This window comes from Manis javanica, chromosome 3 (genome assembly GCF_040802235.1).
Source record: "Manis javanica isolate MJ-LG chromosome 3, MJ_LKY, whole genome shotgun sequence".
Taxonomy (NCBI): domain Eukaryota; kingdom Metazoa; phylum Chordata; class Mammalia; order Pholidota; family Manidae; genus Manis; species Manis javanica.
The window spans coordinates 2,018,045-2,035,838 of record NC_133158.1 but is presented as its reverse complement, the minus strand read 5'-3'; the positions used below and the strand labels follow the sequence as shown (position 1 = coordinate 2,035,838).

The following is a 17,794-nucleotide window of genomic DNA, read 5'->3' as shown; positions in this document are numbered from 1 at the left end:
TGCATCTCCCACAAGGTCAGGGCTGGGCAGGAGTCTCGAGGCACTGCACCACGCACCACCGGGCCTGGGGCAAGCACCTTGCACCCAGGTGGGGCTTGGAGGAAGCAGCCCAGGCAGAGGGCTTCTGAGGCAGCACTGACTTGTGACTTTGAGCTGGGCCGTGGGCGGGGACACCTGGCCCTGAAGCATTTGCATTTGAGGGCTGCAGGGGTGTGCCTGCCCCCAGCCCCGCAGACGTGGCCCTCTGGCCTTGTCACCTCTGTGGCAGGGAGACCCCGTCGGATTCCTCTCACCTCTCACCTGTTCCCAGAGTGTCCCCTTGCCCACTCATGGGGCCAGAACCCGGGGGAAATAGAGTCCCCAGCTGTGAGCTTCATGCAGGCATGTGGCCACGGGAATGCTGTCATCCAGCATCCCGCTCCTGTGCAGAGTGACTGTGGGAGAATCCCTTCTTGGCATCCGCGATAGCTGGGCTTGCACACCTCCTGGGACGGGGAGCTCGCTGTCCGTCCAGGCAGCTCCCAGGCTTTGAGAGCCCTGAGTGGGAGAAAGCTCCGGTCTCCTGAGCTGCAATGTGCCGCCTTCCTTAAGGCGCCACCAGGAACCTGGAGCTCTGCGTCAGGAGCCCTGGGAACAGGGCAGTCACGCTTGGAGCTGCGTGGGGGGGACCCTGGCCCCCCAGGAGTGCTCTTACCTGGTACACACGGCCTTTCCCCGGAGGCTCCCTTCCCAGTCATATCTGGAGTAACAGACAGATAATCAGGATTTCCAGGGTTTAAAGGCAGTTTAGAAAGGCGCATCTGCTCAGAGGAGCCAAGACAGGAATGGGCCGCGGATGGAGCTCCTTTGTGGGGCGGCTGGGTTTGCAGAAGTGTGTCCGTAAGAGGACAGGTGCGGGGAGGTGGGGCCAGACGGGCCTTGCTCGGCTGCCAGGGTTTGGTTTGTTGTTCTGTTGGGCTTTGAGTCTTTTGAAAAACCAGAGACTGAGTCTTTTTGACGTGGGTTTTACAGCACGGCAAGGCAGCGTCATTTCCCATTCTCTGCAGCAAGCACACTTTTCACACTAATTGCATAATTAGACATAATGTACTAATTGCAGTAATGGATGAGAGTCAGCTAAACTTTAACTTTAAAACAGGGAGGCGTTGCCGGGGTGGCGGCAGGAGCCTCGGGGCCCTGAGTCTTTCCAAAGGAAATCTGCTGCTGAGAGTGCCCGCAGCCACCCCCGGGGGGGCCAGGGGACCTCGGGGCCCCCAGGGCCTTCTCACTGGTGATCGAGGCCACAGCCATGCTCCCCCCACACCTCCGCCACTTGGGTTTCTACCTCCCTACCCTCAGCTTCCCTTCTACCGTGCCAGCCTCCGCACCCCTGCCTCTGGCAGGCCGTTAGCTGCCTGTCCACCCAGCCTTCGCACCGGCCACTACACCTGCCTGGACCCCCTCATCCCCCGCCTGCCCCAAGTCTGGCAGACTCCTGCCTAGCCTTTCAGACTCTGCTCAGATGGCCCCTGCCCTGCAAAGCTTTCCCAGACTTCCCTGACCACCTTCCTGCTGTACCCAGGCAGGCAGCCCCACTCCCAGGGATCTCCTGCAGCCATCTCCCCACTGCCACCGTTGGCTTTTGGTCTAATGAACACCTGTCCCCCCTGGATGGCAAGTCCCAGGAGGGAGGCACATGGTCTGGTCCGTCTCTGCTGCCCTGGGCTCAGAGGGCCTGACAAGAGCCTGTGGCGTGCATGTGGAGTACCCCAGTGGGACAGAAGGATATGGGGAGGAAATGGGGTGAAGACTGGGCCCCCTGCCCAGGAGGGCCATGCCTTACCTGCTCCTGGAAGTCAGGCCGGGCCCCCCTCCCTGCTCCTGGCTGCCCATATCTACGGTGGCCCCTGCAGTACCACACTAATGGCCTGGGTAGGGGTCTGTGTCCCCCTCCGAACAGAGCGTTATCCAGGAAACCTCTACTCGATAGTCAGTACAGATGGGACAACAGGCATATGACCATGTGCAGCCGACTACCTGTGGAGTCACCCGCCACCGGATGGCAGCAGTGTGGTGTGGCCACTGGGCAGCCACTGAAGCATGCAGCCATGTGCACACAGCCCCTACCCATGAGCCCGACATGTGCTCCGGGGCTTGGTGGCCCCTGGCCTGCCCTGCTGAGTCCTGCGCTAGACAGGCTGCACACGGTCCAGGGCTGTGTGTCTGGGTACAGCCTGGTCAGGGTTCTCTGCAGCACTGGGGAGCAGCCCCTTTTTGCCATGAGGGCCTGGGCTGCAGTGTTTGAGGCCAGTTGGACAGGGCGAGACCCGGGAGGTGCAGCCTGTCTGGGACGTGTCCTGAGTGCTCTTGTGGGAGGGGACGGTGGGCACCCGGCTGCCCCATCCATTCAAGGTGATGAGCAGTTCTCAGTACCCTCGATTTTCCCCACAGAGGCAGTAGACGGGGCAGCAGCCTGGCAGGGGTGGGGCAGGAGTCCAGGACCAGCTTTGCCCTGCTGAGCAGATCACTGCCATCCCCCAGCCCCCTCCTCCCTCCTGGCCCAGCACCATGAGCCCCCTCCCTCCCACCCAGGGCTCCCCTGTCCCTGGCTGACGTGTACCCCATTCCAGCAGCTGGCCTTGTCCCCCACCCCAGGCCCTTTGGCCTCTGCAGCATGTGCCAGCAGCCCACCTCAGGAGGCCCGGCCCACTGTCCCTTGGCCAGGGATGCTGTCCCCTAGGGCCTGTTGGCAGGAGGGCAGTTAAGACCCTCACGGGCGGCTTCTTTTGAGAGCAGGGACCAGACACAAAGATGTGACTGGAGGCGGGGGCTGGAGAACAGCAAATCTCGGGGGCCTTGCCGAGGGGCGTGGCCCCCTCAGCATCCTCTCTGCCCTGGCAGGGGCGGGGCGGTGGGATGCTGGAGCGCCTGCCGAGCCCCCAGCCAGACCCGGGCCCTGAGGAGCAGCCGGCGGCAGGGCCCAGACTGTGTCAAATCCTTGTCATCCCATTTCCTTTCTGCTCTAATTTTCCAGAGATGAGGGCCTGTTCACCTTCGCTGCAGAGGGGAGCCTCTCGCATGCGCCTGGCTCTGCTCCCAGGGGGGGTGGTAGTCGGTCTGGGGGCTTCTGCCCGTCCTCCCCTCCACCCCCCAGGCCTCAGGCCTCCGGCACCACCTTGGTCCGGCCCATCATGCGTGCCCCATGCCTTACCAGGCGCCTCCCCTTCACGTGTGGAGTCAACACACCGAATGCAGCTGGGACATGGCCAGACAGACGCGGCTGGACTCTGGGCTCTGGCGTGTCCTCAGTGGGGCGTCTGCTGACTGTGTGCTGTCAGAAAGGCTGCCCCTCAGGGGTTGTTCAGATCGGTGAGGTCCCGTGTGAGAAGCTCCAGCCCCAGGGGGCTATTCCCAGGGCCTGTCACCCCACTGCTGCCCCACTGCCCCTCCTCGTCCTCCTTTTCCTCTCCTTTCCCCCCACCCTCCTCTCCCTGGGCAGGTTGGGTGCTGGCCTAGGCCCAGGCCCCTCTGCTGCTGGCTCTCCGGGACTTTGCAAAATGCCCCTACATTTGGGGGACACGCGGGGGTCATTGGCCCTGGGCCTTTTGTCTCCTGTGGTGGGTGCCTGTGGGCCACGGACCTCGGAGCTTGACCCTTTCTCGGTCAGGACACTGGGGAGCTGTGGGGACGAGGCTGGCTCTGTCTGGCCTTGGGCCTTCCTGTCCAAGGTCACCGGTCCTCCAGGTGACCTCTGGGCTTACCTCTTCTTCCTGTGCTCCCAGGGGAGCAGAAGGCTGGGCTGAGGGGCCGGGGTCCCCGAGGAGGCCTTGGTCCCTGCCAACCCAGGAAATCCCTGGGCCAAGAGGCCGGCCGGATGAGTGCTCAGCCCCAGAGCCGCTGGAGCCAGAGAGGGCTGGGGGCGGGGGCGCTAGGAGACAAGGGGAATGGAGGCGCAGGGCTTGATAACGGGAGGGGCAGAGGATTCCCTGGGGAGCAGAGGCCAGAGGTACATGGTGCAGAATGAGAGGTGCCCCACCACCCCTGCCCTCCCTGCTCCCCAGGTGCCCTGCCAGTGTCCCATGCCCCCCACATGCCCACCTGGCTCGGCAGCCTGTCTCTGCCCCACCACCATGCGCCATCTCCTTGGGGGTGAAGCCTGCCTCTTGCCCCGTCACAGCTGGCCCGGAGCTGCAACAACCTGTGGGCTGCCAGCCGCCTGCTTCTCCGTCCCTGCCATGCAGGTGTGCCACGCTGGGAGCCATGGGGTTTTTCCAATTAGCTTGCTGGGCCAAGGACACTAGCGGGCGTGCAGTCCACTGTGGCTGTGGAGGCCCTGCACCGAGTGTGCCCTGGCCTGTCTTGGAGGGCCAGAGCTGGAGGCTGGGGCCCCAGGGAAGCCCATCCTGGGCTCTGCTGGGCTTCCCGTTGGGCCTGCAGGTGGTAAGCACCTCCCGGGCCACATCAGTGGAGGTGACCTATCTTCTAGGCTGGGGCCATCTGCAGGGCTATGCCATGCTGATCTCCCTGGGGCTCAGGGCCCACCCCAGGCGGTGGGGCAGCTGGTCTGGGCAATGCGGAGGGGTGAGGCACCTGGGACAGAAGGCTGAGGGCTGCTGCATTCAAGGGGCTCATTGGGGACTCGGGGACAAGGCTTGGCTGGTGGCCTGGCCAGCCCCTACGGTCCTGAAATCCTGCCCCCATCCTTCAAAACGCCTTCCAGCCCATGTCCCCACCCTCCCTTTGGAGAGGATTTAGATAGGCAGGGAAGGGCAAAAGGGGTGACAGTGGGACTCTGACGGGCTGGGGACCCAGAGGCCTGCAGGCTTCTGCCAGGCCGGTGGGCTGTAGGCCTCTGATGCTGGCATCAGTAAAGGGTCGTGGGGTGGACATGGGACAGGAGGGAAGCATGGTGGATGCAGCCCAGGCTCCAAGGGGTGGCACGGCTGCAGGCGGAAGCAGAGGAGGGAGACGGGGTTCAGCTGGCCCCAGCTCTGCTCTTGAACGTGGAACTGGTGGGCGCACTTGCTGGGGGCCACTGCACACAAGTCGGTGCTTAGGGAGAGTTGGAGGGAGCTGGCCACAGCCGTGCCCTCTCAGTGGTGTCCCCGCGTCTGCTCTCCTGTGGTCACTGCCGGGCCCCACACTGAGGTCCCGGAGACAGGGACCGGCTGGCTGGGGAGGGACTGCCAGGAGGCCTGGGAGGAGGGGTGGGCTGGAGGCGGGCAGACCCCAAGAGGGCTGGAGTCTGTGGCTTCGGGTCGTAAGGTTGCAGATCTAGCAGGCCGGGGCAGGGACTCCTGCAGAATGCTGGTGATCCGAAACACGGGCAGCAGCCACAGTGGTGTGGGTTGTTTGCAGCCCTCACTGCCCCAGAGTCCGGGGCCACCGTTCTCTTGTCTAACAAAGCAGTGCTGAGGTTTAGGGATGAGGTGACTTTGGCAAGCCCTTGGGCCAGCATTCGGGGCCCTGGGGTGAGATCCACTCCTCCACCCCGAGCCCTGGCCCAGTCACCATGCCAGGCTGCAAGGGGCTCCCTGGACCTGGTTGGGGGTACCCCTGGGCCCCCGAGGAGAGCTGCCCAAGGGTCCAGCCTCAGTCTGAGATGCTCTGCTGAGGACACCCTGATGGGCACCTGGGAATGACCTTCATGTGGAGTCAGGCGAGGAACTTCATCCCACCCCAGAAGCCAGGCAGCTGCGCCCCTACCGGTGTCAGTGAGCCCGGGTGCGCTGGCAAAGGCTGTAGTGTGGACGTGGGACCGCAACACACACGGGTGTGGCCCATGGTCCAGAGAGGGTGTGTGGCTAATGTCCCCAAACCTGCAGATGAGGGGTCAGGGAGGGCGGGGCTCTGGCTTTGCCACCCATAGTCGTGTGGCCTTGACCTGTCCTCTCTTGTTTCCCCTAGCAGTGGGCCCTGGGCGCCAGGCTTCCTGCATTTCCCAGTGATTCCCCCCAGGCTCGGACCCTCCTTGACCTCTGTCTCCCTCCCCCGGGGACCTCTGTTGTGAGGCAGGGCCCAGGGAGCCCAGGAATGGCAGCCTGCTGCCCACTGGGGAACTGCAGCCTCCCCGGCCCTGCGTTCCGGCCTCGCAACTCGCCCTCTAATCGCCGCCGCTCTGTGGGAAGGAGCGACTTCACCACAAATTATTTTGTTCTAAGAGAAGGACAAAAAGAAAGGAGAAGCTGGGAGAGATGGGGGGGTGCAGAGGGGATTGCTGAGTGGCTACCTATGGTGCCTTAACCCTTGGGCTGCCAGGCTGGGGGGGATGGCTGGGGGGGCTCCGGAGGCCTGGGCCTCCTGCCCCATCAGATGCCAGGCCTCATCTGCCCAGGCTGCAGCCACAGCCAACCTTATCTCTCCTGCCTGTCTGCTCATCAGCGTCCTCTCCTGCCCCTGTCTCCTCCTCACCTCCTCTGTCTCCACAACCCTCTGCTCTGCACAGCCCTGTGGCATCACTCGGCTGTGACCTGGTGCAGGAGCCGCTTCCGGGGTCACCTGGATGGACACACTGGCCCCATCGGCTCAGAGACAAATGCAGGGGCGTGCGGTTCACATACATGGCACGCTTACACACATGGGCACCCCCAAGACCCCAGCCACAGAGAGGCTCTCAAAGACCTGCCTGTGTGGCTCACATGCAAGCCCCAGGCTTCAAGTAAGGCCCTAATCCCACCCCCAAGCCTGCAGGCACGCGCACAGATGGACGTGTGCTGAGCCATCACACGCTCACACACAAAAGCCGACTGTCGGATTTACAACCCCACGTGCGCATGTGCACCGGCCCCCCAGGGAGGAGGGGACAGGTGCGTTCCCGCACGTTCCTCTTTTTCTCTGGTGTCTGCCCCCATCTTCTGTGTCCTGAATGGCAGAGGAGCCCCAGGGTGCCCAGAGCTCCCACTGGTTTCTGTAAATGCCCTGGGGCAGTGCCAGCAGAAGGGGGCACAGATGCCCGAGCCGTGTGCTGGGTGGCTGTGTGTAGGTGTGTGTACTTTGTGTGAGTGTGTCTTCGTGCCGGCAGTGTGGGCTCGTCGGCTCCATCCCCCTGACGCCCTGCCTCCTGTGCACCCGCCCTTCCCTTCTGAGCTGGTCGGGTGCTGCTCGTGGCCCCTAGAGGAGGAACCCTGCGTCCCGGGGAAGCAGTGACAACCCGCGCCAGCAGCCACAGCCAGCCCGAGCTGGGAGCCCAGCTGGGGCCCCGCCTGCTGCCCCACCGCTGTCCCCATGGCCAAAGCCAGGGGCGGGGTGAGGACTGTCCGCCCCACAGAGAGGACATACAGGCTGTGGCATGGGAACCCCACACTCACCCTGCTGTCCACCTCTTCCCAGATCTACAAGGACAACCGGAATCTGTTCGAAGTGCAGGAGAACGAGCCCCAGAAGCTGGTGGAGAAGGTGGCAGGGGACATTGAGAGCCTGCTGGACAGGAAGGTGCAGGCCCTGAAGGTAGGTGCTGTTGTCAGGCTGAAGGCGGGCCTGGTGGAGTGGCCCTGCACGGGGGGGGGTTGGGGGGAGGACTCCCAACCTGTCCTCTGAGGTCTGTCTGGGCCACCACTGGCAGGGCTGTGCCCGCGAGGACTGTGGGAGCTGAGCAGGAGCAGGATGGCTTGTGTAGCAGCCTGAGGGGGCCTGTGTGGGCACAAAGGTGGGCCAGGCAGGGCCTCCTGTTGGGTGGCTCTGGCTGTGGGCGTGCCCTGGGGGAGCGGCCAGCCAGGGTGCCACCTGCTTATGGCTGGGGGGTGGGCCTCAGGCCCTGCTGGTGAGGGCACCTGGAGGAGCCCCATGGAGGTGGCTGTGGCCACGGGGTGCTGGGCTGAGTGTTTCTCTGCTCTCTCTGGGCCTCGGTCTCCCCTGTTCCCAGAGAGGCTGCCCATCAGTTCCCAGGCTTCACGATGCTCCGCTGCTGGGCTACCCCACGCAGGTGCATGAAGCCTGCAGACCCCGGCCCTTGACCCACCCTCGGGAGAGCAGGGCGGGAGGGGCTTCTGAAGCTGGAAGGTGGCCCGGGGGTTGTTCAGTAAATGAGGGGGGGAGTCCAAGCTGCCCCTGGACCAGAGGCACACTGCCACTCCAGCCTGTGTCAAAAGGAAGGTCCAGTCTACAGGAAGGGACTGGACCTGCGGCCGCATGGGTACTAGAAAGCCCTGTGCTGAGAGGAAAGGCCCGCTACAGAGCGCCACCTGTCGTGTGACCCCATTTCCACGAGCCACCCAGAGTGGAGAAGGGGAGAACACTGGGGTGGGATGACTACTGACGGACTCGAGGCCCCTGTTCGGATGAAGATATTCTAAAATTGGCTGGGGGTGATGGTTGCACACTCTTAATATGCTACAAAACCACTGGGTTGTACACTTTAAGGGGGCAAATTTTATGGTACATGAATTATATCTCAATGAGACTATTTTATAAAAAATGATGAGCAAGTCCACACAAGCCAGGCCCAGCTCAGGGCAGGGGTAGCCACTGAGCCTCAGTCCCTGGCACGGCCAGGCCCCGGGAGAGGACGCGGACCCTTTCTCTAGGGGCAGGGCCCTGCTGTGCCCCTGGGGTCATGGGCCGGGGAGGCTGGCATCTGGGGCTGGAGGAGGCGGACCCTGAGGACTGCCACCCATGTGGACAGAGGACCGGGGCGGGGCCTGGCCCAGCCTGACTGGAGGGTCTCCCAGTCACCGGGGAGGCAGCCGGCGAAATGAACGCTCGTGGGGAAGAGGCAGAGCCAGGCCTCCAGCTGGGGTGGCAGTCCCCGTGGCGTCTAGCAGGGCCCCTGGTTGTAGGGCCATTCTCTTGCCTTACCAGCCAGCACGCGAGGCCCACCCCTGCCTCTCCCACGGCTGGGCTGACCCAGGTGCTCTCCTGCCATCTCTTTCTGTCTCTGTCACTCTCCCCTCATTGCAGACCCCTCATCTGCCCATGACTGCCTTGCCCCGTTTACAAACTGCAGGCTGCCAGCCCTGAATTTGTGTCGAAACCAGCTGGTTGGTTTGGGAAGGGGACCCTACAGGCCTTTAGATGTGCTAGCCACCCTGTGTGGGCCCGGTCACCGAGTGGGGGTTGCTGAGTGGTGGCGGTGACAAATGCCCGACCTGCCCTCCATAATGGCGCCCAGGGCCCAGCCCCCTGCTCCTCTCTCCTGGCACCTCGCCCACTGGGCCCTGCCCACTGCACCTGCAGCCTAGCCCACGGCTGGCGCTCCGCACGCTCTAGACATCAACTTCCAATGGAAGAATAATGGAAAAGGCGGTCTGGTCGGGTGCTCGCCGTGCTCTGAGCCTGTCCGTGCCAGTCTCACAGCACCCTAGGCGGGAGGCCCGCTTCACAACGGGGCTCAGACGCTCAGACGTGCCGTGCACCAGGCCATGATGTGGCAGAGGCAGGGTTTGACCCCAGGTCACTCTGACTGCCAGCCAGGCCCTTGACCCCCACCTTGCTCTCGAGGTGCACACGGAGCCCACGGCCTTTCCTTCCAGCACCTCCTGGCCAGTGGCCTCCCCCTGCAGCGCCTCCCCACCCGGCAAGCCCGCAGGATGCTGCCCCGGGGCGTGCCCCCAGACAAAGGGGAGGACTGTCCTTCCCCCATCTTGGCCCTAATTGTTCAGGAGGAGCTTTGGTCTTAATTATGTTTTAAATTTGCTTATAATCAAGTTCTGGCCCTTGTCTCCTTTCCCACATTTGCTTGCAGCCTGAGTGCATGTGGAGGGAGGGGTGTAGGGGCTGCACCCCCCACTCCATTGTTCCTCTCTCCCTGGACCCCATCCAGTAATCCAGTTTAAATCCCCTGGCTCTGGTCTGGAATTTTAATTGGAGCTCGCAAAGAGGGATGAGAGGCACAGGGCAGAAGTTCATTGTCTCATCTAATCAGGGACAATCAGATGTTTGTAATGAGTTTCTCCAAGAGGCACAGGGTGATTTATGGGGCCAAGAGTCAGGCAGGATCCCGCCAGGCCAGAGGCCTTGCAGCACAGACAACCAGCATCCCCAAGTCCGGGAACCTCCCCTCCTCCCTGCTGGGGCCCCGGCACCCAGTCCCTGTCAGAGAGGTCATGTCCTCGGGGTGGCATGCCTCCCACCCCCACATCAGCACTGACCAGAGGCCTCTGTGTGCCAGCCAGGCTGGGGGTGCAGCAGGGAGAACAGGCCCTGGCCTGCCCCCGAGATGCTCCCAGGCAGTCCTGACCCAGTCTTACCCCTCTGTGAAATAGGGCCACTTTCTCAGCTCTGGGAGCTGTCGTTTACAGAGGCCACACTGAAAACAGTGTCCCCGAAGGCCATGCCCCCCCCAGCACCTCTGCTGTGTGGGAGGAGCACCGCCTTGGTGACGTGAACGGTGACCCCGGAGCAGGGCATCCCAGCCTCCTCTCGGGGACAAGGCCAAGGGCCCTGTGGCTGCTTCCCGGAGGATGGGAAGCCCAGGGCAGAGCAGGTTCCTGGGGACATCATTGTGGTGGCTCGAAGCCTGCTCTCGGGGAGACCCCTTCACCTCCAACCTCAGCTGGAGGCAGTGGGGAGGCCTGGCTGGACATCCAGGGCCTCAAGACCCTGGCCCTCAAGCTGTGCCCTCCATACTGCGCCTGTGTCCCCCTGCTCCTCAGGGGCCTTTGTCCCCAGGGCCAAGACCTTTTCCGCTGCTGTGTATCGCGCCCTTGCTGCCGCACTGTGTTCTGGCCCTGCTTGCACGCTGGAGTCTCCTGAGCTTTCAAACCGTGATGCCCACCAGGCCCCACCCAGACCGAGTACATCGGATTCTCCAGGGGTGGGGCTGGGCTCCAGTGCTGTTGCATGTTCCGCAGATAATTCTGTGTAGCTTCAGAGCTCAGGACATGCCCCTACATGGCAGAATTAACTCCTTCCCACGACTGCTGGCCTCTTTCTCAGTGCCTGCCAAGTGCCCGGCCTAAGATGAGCTGGAACACTCCAGATCTCTTCAAATCCTCGCTATAAGCCAAGGGTTTCCCCTCTGATCCCCATGTTACATTTGATGAAACTGAGTGCAGAGAGGTTCAGCCACTGGTCCCGGGTCTCACAGCAAAACCAGGCTTTAGATCCGGGCAGGTGGGCTGCAAACAGCACAAGCTGTCTTCAATGCTGCCTCTCGTTAATGGCCACGTGGTGTTTGCTTTCCACCCGGGACAGGCTGAGGGAAGAGGAGATGGGCCCTGGCCCTCTGGCAGGGGCTTGCTCTCGGGTGACCTGGTGACCTTGGGCAAGGCCCTGTCCCCACGGTTTCTTCCTTGGCTCTGAGCACCCCAGCCCACCCCACAAGGCCCAGCCGGATGAGCCAGGGGAGGCGCCGCTGCAGCCCTCATTCCAGGGGCTCTGGGGGGCAGTGTTCGCACCATCAGGTCCTCTCTGGGGAGCACGCATCATTTAAGGAGTAAGATTAAAAATGCTTCCGCACACAGCCGTCCTGCTTTGGCTGCTAATGGCCACTTAGCCCAGTTAGGCAGACGCGCTGGGGCAGTGTAGCTGGGTCTGCTCAGGACTGGGCTCTGGGCAGGGTGCCCAGAGGGGCAGGGGGAGTGGGCCGTGGCCGGGGAACCACCCCCGTGTCCGGAGGGAGAACGTGCTGCCTGGCTTCTGCTTCCTGGCTGCTTTCTTTCTAAGGCTCAGCCAGTGCAGGGCCTCTTGGTGTGGCCCTGCCATCTCAGCAGGATAATGCTCTGTTGTGAGGCTGCTCTGTGCGTCGCAGGTGCTGGTGCCAGTAGTAGCCACTTTCCCAGATGCAGCAACCAAAAATGTTGTCGCAACAATGCAAATGTTGCCAGGTGTCCCCTGGGGGCAACCTCCCAACCCCGACTGGTTGAGAACACTGATCTAATGGGACGGAGAGATACAGCAATTGTGAACGGAAGCCCCCCAAGCAGAGCAGGGGGCGTGGGAGCCTCAGAGAAGTGCAGCAAAACAGGGCAGTGGGAGGCAGAGTGAGCCCTGCAGTTCTCCAGGGTGATAGTGAGCTCGGGGCTGCCTGGAGGAGGCAGCAAGGATTTCAGGGCCCTTCGGCACCGTAGCAGCTGGCGGCTGGCTCAGAGCCAGGCCACTGACGCACTGATGGATGGGAGCCAGACAAGCAGACCAGGCCGTGGGGGGCTCCTCCTGCCCGGCCTGGCCCAGAACAGGAGCCCTACGAACACCTGCAGAACAGAAGCCAGGGCTGTGCTCCGGGTTCTGGCTGGAGGTCAGGCTCTGGGGTCTGTCTCCCAACCGGGGAGGCTTGAGAAGGCACAGGACAGTGGGCAGGCTGGGATTCTGTAGCATCAGCTGCCTCTGCCCACCCTTCTCTGGCAATTAAAGGTGTTTAGGTGGGGTCAGCAGCGGCTTCTGCCCCCCTCCACTGTGAGTGTTGAGAGATCTTGACCCTTCCACTTCCCTGCTCATGAGAGGAGCTGCAGACACGTGGAGCCAATTACGCACACGCGTGGGCTCCAAGGGCTCGCCCAGCCTCTCCCCCCTGATTGCGGCATTTGTGGCTGATTATTCTCCTTCACCCAAACAGTACTGCCGCTGCCTGGCAAGGTGCCGCTGCTGCCCGGGGGCCAATGGCCTCAGGGACGGGGTGCTGAGTGGACGGCCTCTGTTGGGCACCTGTTGCTTGGGAGCCCTTTGGAGACCTCCACCTATGTAGGGAAGAACCAGGAAGCTGCCCAGCAAGGAAAAAGGATGGGCCCTAGGGCTGGGCAACACGGACGTAGAGGTGGCCACTCGGGAACGGGGCTCAGAGGGCTCCCTGGAGGAGGCAGCCGGAACGTGTGCTGGAGGGCAGGTGAACGCTGTGCTCTCCCCGGACACCTGAGGGTCCTGGGGGTTAGTGTGAGCCTGGGGCAAAAACAGCAGCTGCCGGGCAGGCATGTGGGGAGATGGGCACCCCTGCCTGCTCTCGGTCAGATGGCCGAGAGCCCGAGACCCTGTGAAGCCCTCCAGGCTGAGCTGGCAGGACAGGGGGCTGGCCTCCCTGGGAACGAAGGGGGAGACCGTGCGGGTGGGGTAGGTCCAAGGGCCCTCAGGGAAACACCATGCCCTGCTGTTGGTCCCGTGCTGAGCTGGTGGTAGCCAGTCAAGGGCCTGGCTCAGCCCATCAGGCTGCAGGAAAGGCCGAGCTGTGGGTTTAGGCCTGGGCCTGGTCCCTGGGATCGCCCCTGTGGGCAGTGCCCTCTCCTGGCTGCTCCTGCAAGGTCAAGGGCCTCAGGAAGGATCAGAAGAGCTGTGCTCATTCTTTGGCATCCACTGGCCAAAGGAAGGGGCCAGGGGCCTGGGGTGTGACCCCTGAGGCCTTCAGAGCCTGGCGGGTCAGCCTTACACTCCCCTCCGCCCTTCATGTGTGTTCTCTCTAGTGGTGAAGGTCAGAGGGGCTGAATGCAGCTGCAGGCCAGGCCAGGAAGCTCAGCACCCTGCTTGTCCTGACCCACACCAGCCAACTCCTTTGGGGACACCTTGGCCAGGAAGTGTCCCAGGAAGCGGTGTCAGCCTCTCCTGCCTAGTGGCCCTGCTTGCGACTCCCAGTGTTTCTCTGGCAGGGCCATTCAGTCTCCTTGTCGTTCACTTGCTCACTTAGTCATTCAGCAAACCTTCCTCAGTGCCCCCAGCCTGACCTGAGGTACAGAGCCCGTCTCCACTGACGCTGGACAGAACTCCCGTATCATAGGTGAGGAGACAAGCCGAGACATGCCAGCCCTGGCCACTGCCTGCTTGTCCGGGCACAGCTCTCCTGCTGGGCCCCGCTCCTGGGCCCATGTGCCTGCCCCTCCCATGGCTCTCACAGTTAGGAGGAGGCGGAGCCACGCTGGCCGGGACAAGGACAGAGTCCGGGTGGGAAAGGAATAGATGAGGGTCTGCCAGGTAGAGGGCAGAGCACAGGCCAGGGCCTCTGGCTGAGGGACACAGGCAGGTGGTGAGGGTAGCTGGTGAAAGGCCTACAGACGTGGCTAGCAACCATCCCCTGCATTCCCTTTTTTAGTACCCCTGCACCCACCACAGGATGGGGAATCTAGGGCATGGGAGTGGGTTGGCCACAGAGAAAACTCTCCCTGGACCCCAAGGGGGACACAGCAGACTCCACTCCCTGGAGAAGCCTGCACTGAGGGAGGACCCTTGCCTGGGGCCCTAGCTGGCAATGGGGGGCAGGTGCTGGAAGGTCGAGGAGAAGGGCCTGCAGGTGCCACAGGGACGCACCAGTCTAATTCAGGATCAGAGAAGTGAGAGACTTAATTGAGTTGTAATAGCCTCTGGCCCTTTGCTCTGAAATCCTCTGTGCGGAGGCTTGGGGGGATGGTGTGCATCTAAGGCGATCAAGCCAGTGGCCAGCTAGTCCCTGACCTCCAGGACCCCAGACTCAAGGAAGGAGACAAGCTTCAGTGTCCTAGTGTGCAGAACAGCTGACGTGGGACAGGCAGTTCTAAGCCAGCCCGGAGAAGGTGACCGTTCAGCCGAGCTGGAAGGCGCGTGGCATTTCAAAGGTGGAGAAAGGGGAGAGGGAGGGGACAGGCGCTGGCCTAGCATCAGCCCAGGCTGTCCGCCTGGGTGTGGGCTGTGGGCTGGGAGGGAGCCCGGCCAGCAGGTGCATCCGGGCCTCACTGCTGCCCCCAGGGGGAGGGGGCTTGGAGAGGCGACAGAGGCAGGGGCCGGGCCCACCACCTGGGTGCTGGGGGAGCCTCCCCCGGGGCAGCAGGCGTCTGCCCGAGAGGTGTGCCAGCCTCGGGTGCTGGCGGGGGGCCCAGTGCAGGAGCCACACCGGGCCCTCCGGGTCCCCTCGTGGGCCTTCTCCAAGCCCACTTGAAGACTGGGCCAGACCCAGGTACCACAGGGACCCCGGTGGGGGCCTCTGAGGCTCCCCTGGAGCAGGCCAGTTGGTGCTGGCTCAGCATGCCATGGGGTCCCCCAGCCTTGTTTCTGGAGCGCCGAGCACCCGCTGGGTATAAGCACCCTTGGTACCAGGTGCAGAGGCAGCAGGAGAAGGCCTGTGGGGCCCCTCCCTTGGGAGCACAGGCTGCCCAGGGCGGCAGTGGCGGGGCCCACGCCCCCGAGTGCAGAGCGGAGCCAGGGTGCTGGCCAGCACCAGACCAGGCCCAGGGGAGCTGGGGCAGGGAGGACTGCCGGAGGCCTTCACACCGCGGTGTGCACGGCTGTGCCTGGGGGCTGGGACCTGGCACAGCCCCCAGGAGAACTTCTGGCCGTGGGTCCTCCCCAGGAAGATGTGACCGGCACATGAGTCAGTGGCAGGGCCCCGCGTGAGAAGGTGGCCGAGGACGAGGGGCCTCACCGCTTGACATGGGAGCAGCACCCAGCCCCGGCAAATCCCACGTGCCCTGGGCCTCTGTTTCCCTACCTGTGAGGTGCAGCCTCACAGACCTGTGCTCAGAGTTCACTCCCAGGCCTTGGAAGGGATGCCCAGGGAGGTGTCAGATGGGTGGACCCCCTGGAGGAGACCACTCTGTGCCCCATTAGCTCCACTCAGCACACAGGCCGGCCCTCCCTTCTCTGGTCCCTTGGTGAGGGCCTGTCCCCGCCCCTGCCTCTGGGCCACGCTGCCCGGGCTGCTCGGTGCCCCCTGCCTCACGGCACAGGCTGCAGGCCCTTGCTTGAGAGGCTGCTCACAGCCAGCAGGCCCGTCCCCGCGGCCTTCCTGTGCTGGCCCACTCCGTGCCTCTGCAGCACATGTGCTGTGTCAACACCAGCTGGAGCCCAATCACGGAGAGAGCTGAGGGTGCGCAGTTGGGGTCTGTGGGCTGAGTGGGCAACTCCCCGCCTATGATGCCCCCAGCATTCATCCACAGGACCACCAGGCCTGGGCCAGGCAGGTGTGCAGAGCCAGCGGGCAGGGAGCAGGACTTAGGAAGGACCAGTGCAGTTGCCTGTTGGCCCAGGTCAGGGGGACTTCCTGGCAGAGGCAGCATCAGGTCTCTGAAGGCTAAGCTGGCAGCAGCCCCACCCCTTTGACCAGTTGGGCCACACCCAGCCCTCTCCTGCATTCCCAGGTGTCAGATCCAGCAGTGTCCAAGGGAAGGGGCCTGAGTGGTCAGGCAGACCGACGGATGGATAGACAGGCAGGGTCAGGGTGGGCCTCAGAGCTCCAGAGGATGCCTGGAGGGGCCTGAGCCAGGCAGGCTGACACCAGTGCGTGAGCTGTGTGCCTAGGCCACCGCCGGTGGGAGGCATGCCCTGGGAGGGCACCAGTGGGCAGCTTTGGCTGCTGACTGGTGCTGAGGGGTGGCCGTCAGAGACAGACGGGAGAGAGGCCCAGAGAGGGACCACGCCTCTCCTCCACGGAGGCCCGCCACTGGGGATCAGGGCAGCTGGCAGCAGGGCAGAGCTGGGCCTTTAGATCCTGTTACACCCCCTGCTTCATCAGTACGCTTCCCAGAAATAAGCCTTTGCAAGTGACTCACCCAGGAGACAGGGCCTCTGGGTATGGACCAGGGAACTGGATCGAGAGGAGCAAGGGCCGGGAGAGGCCCCAGCTGCCATGCCTGCACTGGCAGGTCCCTACCCCAGAGCCTCAGTTTCCCCACCTGTAAAACGGGGGATAAGAGCCCACCTGGTGGGATTGCCAGAGGGTCATCTGAACTGAGGCTTGTCTCGCTCGTAGACGTGCTTGAGCCACACGGTTGTCACTGTTCCCAGGAGGGGGATCGGGCCATGGGGAAGATCCCCGTCGTTTGACCTCACTTTGGGATTTCATGGGAGAGTCCCAGTCCCCCGGAACCACACAGGGGGAGCACTGAGACTGGGGCTGGAGGGCGGAAGGGAGCCTGCCCCTCAGAGGACAAGGAACAGCATCCAAGAAAGGGAACAGCGTGCAGGGGCCTTGAGGCTGCGGGCAGAGGATCAGGCTGAGCCCAGTGTGGCTGCTGGATGAGATTGGGAGTGGGGGCACGTCTGGACCCTGTGAGTTCTGAGCCCAGGAATCGGTGGGGGCGGCAGCACATGGCAGTGCTCCTTGCCTGGCCCCTCCCGCCTTCCTCCCATGTTTGCCGCCCCTCCTGGGGCAGGAAGCCAGGTGCTGCGGTGGGAGCTCACAGGGTGGGGATGGCCTTCCACCTGGACCTGCTCTTCTCCCAGTGGCCCTGCTTCAAGTCAGTTACGCATTCTTGCCTGGAGTTCTGAGGAGCCTAAAGCTTTTCTGAGCTTGCGTCTTGGACCATTGGCTCTGGGTATCAGGGGGGCCTCAAGGCCCTGTTGGGGAGCTGGTTTTTAGACTGATGAGCTTTGGGATCCCAGACAGCTTCCTGCGCACCTGTAGTGCTGAGGGCTGAGGGCGGGGGCATAGGGCACCATCTGCTGGTCCTGGGCAGCTGTGTACAGCCCCGTTGGGTGCGTGGGCCCTGCCCCAGGCCTACAGATAAATCATGGGCATTTAATCAGAGAAAATAGCCCTGTCTGTGCCTGGCCGACAGCACCATTGACAGCCCAGCTGATGACGTGGCCGTGAGGGACCCCTGCCACAGCGCAAGCCCCAACCCCATGTGCAAGCCCGCAGGGAAGCATGGGCAGTGCACGAGTCCCTCCTCCCCCTTGGCCCACGCGGACCACGGGGTGCCCGTGCATGTGTGTGTGCGTCCCCCTGTCCGTGCCTGCTTCCCTGGGTGGTGGCTCCCACACGGCCCAGGCCAATCTGGGTGACCTTGGCCAGGATGAGGGGCAGCTGCCTCCCCGGCCTGTGGCCCAGCCAGGGGTGCCAGCTCCACGATCTCCCGCAATAACAGTGAGCTTCCCCCTCCAGCCACGTGCATACCTGGGCCTCCTTGTATCAATATTCTTCTGCTAATCTCATCTCCCTGTGTGATTGCCATGTAATTAGCTCATTTTGCAAAATATTGCATTTGTC

The 17,794-nt window shown here is 63.2% G+C and overlaps 1 protein-coding gene across 9 annotated transcripts in view; it reads left to right on the top strand.

Moving 5' to 3' along the window:
- The window catches only part of CACNA2D2 (calcium voltage-gated channel auxiliary subunit alpha2delta 2), a 115,940-nt gene that overhangs the window by 51,787 nt on the left and 46,359 nt on the right, over window positions 1–17,794 (top strand). For all 9 annotated transcript variants that reach the window (XM_073230620.1, XM_073230621.1, XM_073230624.1 and 6 more), the window contains exon 3: window positions 7,309–7,425. In XM_073230620.1, the coding sequence (XP_073086721.1) occupies window positions 7,309–7,425 (117 nt within the window). The remainder of the gene's footprint in view (window positions 1–7,308; window positions 7,426–17,794) is intronic.